This window comes from Papilio polytes, unplaced genomic scaffold, assembly GCF_000836215.1.
Source record: "Papilio polytes unplaced genomic scaffold, Ppol_1.0 DF823991.1, whole genome shotgun sequence".
Classification (NCBI taxonomy): domain Eukaryota; kingdom Metazoa; phylum Arthropoda; class Insecta; order Lepidoptera; family Papilionidae; genus Papilio; species Papilio polytes.
The window spans coordinates 2,021,702-2,026,995 of NW_013525213.1; the positions used below are offsets into that span (position 1 = coordinate 2,021,702).

Consider the following 5,294-nt stretch of genomic DNA (forward strand, 5'->3'; position numbering starts at 1 on the left):
AATTGACAAACACTAGGCTTGTACTAGACTGTTTAGAAGAAAATTGACAAACGTAAGGCTTAGTAGACTCGACTATTTATGTAAAAACTAGCTTTCGTCCGCGACTTCGTTCGCATGAAATTGAAAAAAAAACTAAGTAGTCTATGTGTTCTTCCAGACAGTTCGCTATATCTATGACAAATTTCATCAAGATCCGTTCTGCTGTTTAGGCTACAAACTCTAACAAACATCCATCCATCTAAACTTTCGCATTTATAATATTTGTAAGATTGACAATTGTTAGGCTTGCACTTTACTGTTTAGAAGAAAATCATGGTCTTCAACTTCTTATCCGAAATAAATGATCGTTTTTAAGATATTATAGATTGTATCTGTGTTGTTATCAAATATTTGATTTTATCAATGACGTTAAATGCAGTATTAAGAATAAATAGCATTCCTGTTGTAATTACTCGCAGTGCAACGGAGATCTCTTGCTGAATCGATTGGACTCAAAATTCAGTTACACGAAACGCGTCAATTCGACGCAATGATTGGTATGTATTGTCGTCTCTTTTCTTTCTGTTATATAAGAAAGAGATAGCAATAAGGTTCTGTAACACACACTTCTTTGTTGCCTAAGATGTCGGCAATTACAGCATATTTTTGAATAATCCTTTTTTTAATAAAAAGTCCTACAATTACGTAATGCTTTAGGCTATGTATTTTCACGCCATTAAACTTAGAGGGTAAATATTTTGGATAAAAAAACTAATGTGAGAAAGAGTCCATAAGTTATTGCTAACATCAAGAAAGCAAGGTTGCCATGGACTGACATCATGTGATGTCATTTTGACATTTGCAATTGATAATTTGACACATGTAAACAATAAAATAATATTTTCATAATTTCATGCGGATGAAGACGCACGGGAACAGCTAGTAGATTAATAAAACAGCACTTAGATTGAAAGCTTTTTTTTTAATTACACATGAAAATTGACATGATGAAAATGTTTGGTCTAAAGTAAATTAAATACGTTCTATCCATTGGAAAACGTTATTTTTATTAATAGTTTTAGATATGCGTGTAGTGGAAGCAATTACGTCTTTTGTCTAGTGAGTGTGTTCCATGGTGGCCCGCTTTTAGTCCCCTTCTCACACCTTACTTACATGGATGAGGGGAGGGACTCTTAGAAGAGGGAAATGTCATCTTTCTATCCAACCCCTCTTCTGTCGAACCAAGTTAGAAAGCACATTTCATAGCGGATTTCTATGGGTAGCGATCACTTTATGGACGAATTCAAAAGTACATTTGGCATCTTTTTACTTTGTTTTAATACTTGTATTAATAGATATTATAGTTCCTGTTTTTTTAAAGACTAGCTGTTTCCGTGCGACTTCATCCGCATGAAATTATGAAAATTTTATTTCATTGTTTACATTTGTCAAATTATCAATTACAAATGTCAAAATGATTTGACATGACAAACCTTAGTTATCTTTCACATTAGAGTTTTAACCCAAAATATTTACCCCCAAAGTTTAATGGCGTGAAAATATACAGCCTAAAGGATGACGTAAGTGTAGGGCTATTAATTAAAAAAAATCACCAATATGCTGTCATTGCTGACATCTTAGGCAACAAAGAAGTGTGTGTTTACGCTTTATTATGATAGTATAGAAAAATATAAGAGATAAATATAAAGGTAATATGTATTACAGATCTCAGTGCCATTTGGTTCCGGGATAGAGTTTATTAGGAAACAAATTGATTGGCCTTTGTTAATCAAACATACTAAAAGATTTTTATTATCATTTGCCACTGAAACGGTTTTCAACATTTTATTACCTATTGCATTGTTAATCATATTTTATAAAATCTAATCGACAATCATAACAACAAAAACACCGCTCTCATTAATTTTACAAAGACTGATAACAAATGAATATCACTCAAAGATTATCGCATACCATCAGATAATATTGTAAAGGTTATAAATGTTACGAAATTATAGCACTAGAAATCTAGACTTCCATACTTTTAGACCAAAAACGTGCCCACAACTGATACTAATCTATCGCCCAACTGTTTAGTCGCGCTTTGATTCCTGTGAGCTTAATGGAGGAGGCACAACTCGTTTTTAGTTGTGCAACTAAACAGTTGAATTGGCTGCAAAACAATCGACAATCGCACAATAGTTGTTCTATTGTTTATTCCAAGTTGTAGCCCGTTGTATGTACTTTAAATACTTTGCAAAAGATACTTACGTGAATCAGAAAAACTAGTAATAAGGGGACAAAATTATTTCAATGAGAAATCGATCAACCATTAATGAAAGAGTTGAGTCTACGTAACAAGTTTCAAGCAATTCTGCATTTCAGCAAACGCTATCATATATGAATCATTCTTAATTTTTAGGAGGAATATTTCTATTGGCTCTCTTGGCATTAAGCCATGGGATGCCACGAGATGCTCCAGAGAACCAAATAGATCAAGAGATGTTCCAAGAAGACAGGAGAGTTATTCCCGACGAACGGTGCCCAGTCAACGAGACACATTACCTTCTGCCACATGATTACGATTGTACCAAGTTTTACTACTGTGAATACGGTCTAAGATGGATTGAGCCAAGAAACTGCGCTTTAGGGACTGAGTTTTCTGCCGAATTACATGTAAGTTAAAATTAAGACGCTATAAATTAAGCGCTAGGTTTGTTCCGGTGTGTTCCTTGGAGATCCTGGAACCTTCGTCTGTCACTAGAGAACGGCCACCGAGGGTTTTAGAAAGTCATATCCTACATAATCCTACCTTCCTCCCAGAACCAGGGTATCTTTTGAAGATTTCCCCCGACACCAAAAAAAGGAAGCGCTAGGTTTAAGTCCAGCGGGATATTCTATCCTTCATATCAGTTATCACACCCTTCTTTCTGTCCATTTTGTTATCTTATTTTATTTGTTAACAGGTTTGCATTCATCCGACATTGGCGAATTGTACTCTACCCGGTTCTCCTCCAGATGATTCAACGACTACGCCAATATGTCCACCTGCAAGCACAACAACTCCTTCAACTATTTGTCCACCAGCTACAACTACTCCGTCAACAACCACAACTACAACAACAACTCCAACAACAACTATATCGACAACCACTACATCAACAACATCAGCTCCTAACACCATATGCCCTCCAGCCACAACAACAACTTCACCCACAACAACAACCACCGCACGACCACCTTGTATTGATCAAGGTACACTACCAAACGGTTGTCCCGCGGACTTCACCATACACCAATTGTTGCCGCACGAATCAAACTGTTCCAAGTTCTACTATTGCTTGAGAGGAGAACTTTTAGAGCGGGAATGTACAGCAGGAACACATTTCAACGCGCAGTTACAGGTAACATTAAAAGCGGGCCCACTTTTGACTAAACTATCGCACAACTTTTGTGCGATTGTCGATTGTTTCATAGCTCATTCCACTGTTTAGTTGCACAATTAAAAATTGAGTAATGTTTTCTTATAGGAATCAAAGTGCGACTAAACAGTTGCCTAATAGTTTAGTCAAGGTTGTGCGAGCGCTCTAATAATAAAATCCAAGATTATTCAGACTTATTTCGTAATATCAGATTGCCTTACTGGGGGAACTACCGTGCATAGACAGATGTTTAGAAAGTCTCGATAAGATTAGATAAAATATTAACAATAGTTACTATTTATTAATTGTTACTACATTTCTTTAATGTGTTTAAAGGTTTGCGATTTGCCGAGGAACGCTGGTTGTGACCCTAACGCTGGAGGATGCGATTGCGGTGATGGAGGTGGAGGCGGAGGCGGTGGTGGAGGTGGCGGCGATGGAGGAGATGGTGGCGGCGGAGGTGGAGATGGTGGCGATGGTGGAGGCGGAGGTGGAGGTGGAGGTGGAGGTGATGGAGGAGATGGTGGAGATGGCGAAGGTGATGGTGAAGTAGACGAGATAGAACTCCTGCCAAATGGTTGCCCCGCTGACTTTTCTATCCACAAACTGTTGCCGCATGAATGCGATTGCACTAAATTCTTCTACTGTGTTCGTGGTGAAAAGGTTGAACACTCCTGTCCGTCTGGATTACATTTCAGTCCTACGCTACAGGTAAATTTAACTTTGCTTAAGTAAAGTAATTGTTAAAGTAACTTAATTAATTAATAGTGCATTAATCACACCTTTGACTAAACTTTGGTGCGATTGTCGATTGTTTCGCAACCAATTTAACTGTTTAGTTGCTCAACTAAAAATCGAGTAGTTTCCGCACCTCCATATAAGCTAATACCGGAGGCCTAATTTTAGTCCCTTTCCCTATCCACCCTTTCTATAAGAGGAAAGGATGGGAAGGAAAAGAGGATTTGACGGTGGAGGAGACGCATAGGAAGGAGAAAATCTCCTCTTTATCCGTCTTTATGCGTCTCCTCCGTCAATCAAGGGTAGGCAACGCATCTGTAATTGCGGATGTTTATGGGCAGCGGTCACTTTCCATTTAGGTGGATTCAGGTGGCCGCTTGCTCGTTTGTCACCTTATATTATAAAAAAAAAAAGCTCATAGGAATCAAAGCGCGACTAAACAGTTGTGCGATAGTTTAGTTTCAGGTGTATTTAATGTGTATACAGTAAACAGTATGTTATTTTATTTTTGTTATAACAGAAAACGTAATGTTTCTATCAATAAACTGAAAACATTGTATGTAATGACGTTTCTTTGTTACCAAAATACAGGTTTGCACTTTCCCTGCGGACGCGGGCTGTGAAATTGATGGTGGAGGTGGTGGCGGTGGTGGTGGAGACGGAGATGGTGGCAATGGTGACAACAAGTGTGAGACTGACTGCAACGTAGCACCCTGGCCACACATGGATTGCGACAAATTCTGGAGATGCGACGGCAGAAAAGCGACCTTAGTTACTTGTTCCGAAGGTTTACATTTCAATGCAAAGAAACAAAGCTGTGACTTCATTTGCTACGCTAATTGTGAAAGGAAAAGCATTCAAACTACCAATCATGATTCTGGAATGATGCTGTTTATACCATGGGATAGAGTCGACCATAATTGGGTCGGACAATATATTGGCCATTTATAAGCTAAAGTTCTGAATATTTAATAAAAAAAAAAAGAATTTCCAACAAATAAATGATTAAACTCGTATTTTGTCAATTGAAAAAAATCATTTTTATAGATTTGTAACAGCACCATCTAGCGGACGTTTTATATAACTTTTCTGAGCATGGAAAGGGAATATTTCATTCTGTTCCAATAGATGGCAGCACCTACCTGTAAAATTACA

The 5,294-nt window shown here is 37.6% G+C and overlaps 1 protein-coding gene across 1 annotated transcript in view; it reads left to right on the forward strand.

The window, feature by feature from the left end:
- The window catches only part of LOC106101275, a 9,937-nt gene extending 4,847 nt beyond the window's left edge, over positions 1–5,090 (forward strand). The window contains exons 6-9 of the mRNA XM_013280441.1: positions 2,402–2,655; positions 2,946–3,383; positions 3,738–4,112; positions 4,731–5,090. Coding sequence (XP_013135895.1) covers positions 2,402–2,655; positions 2,946–3,383; positions 3,738–4,112; positions 4,731–5,090 — 1,427 coding nt within the window. The remainder of the gene's footprint in view (positions 1–2,401; positions 2,656–2,945; positions 3,384–3,737; positions 4,113–4,730) is intronic.
- The last annotated feature ends 204 nt before the right edge of the window (positions 5,091–5,294 follow it).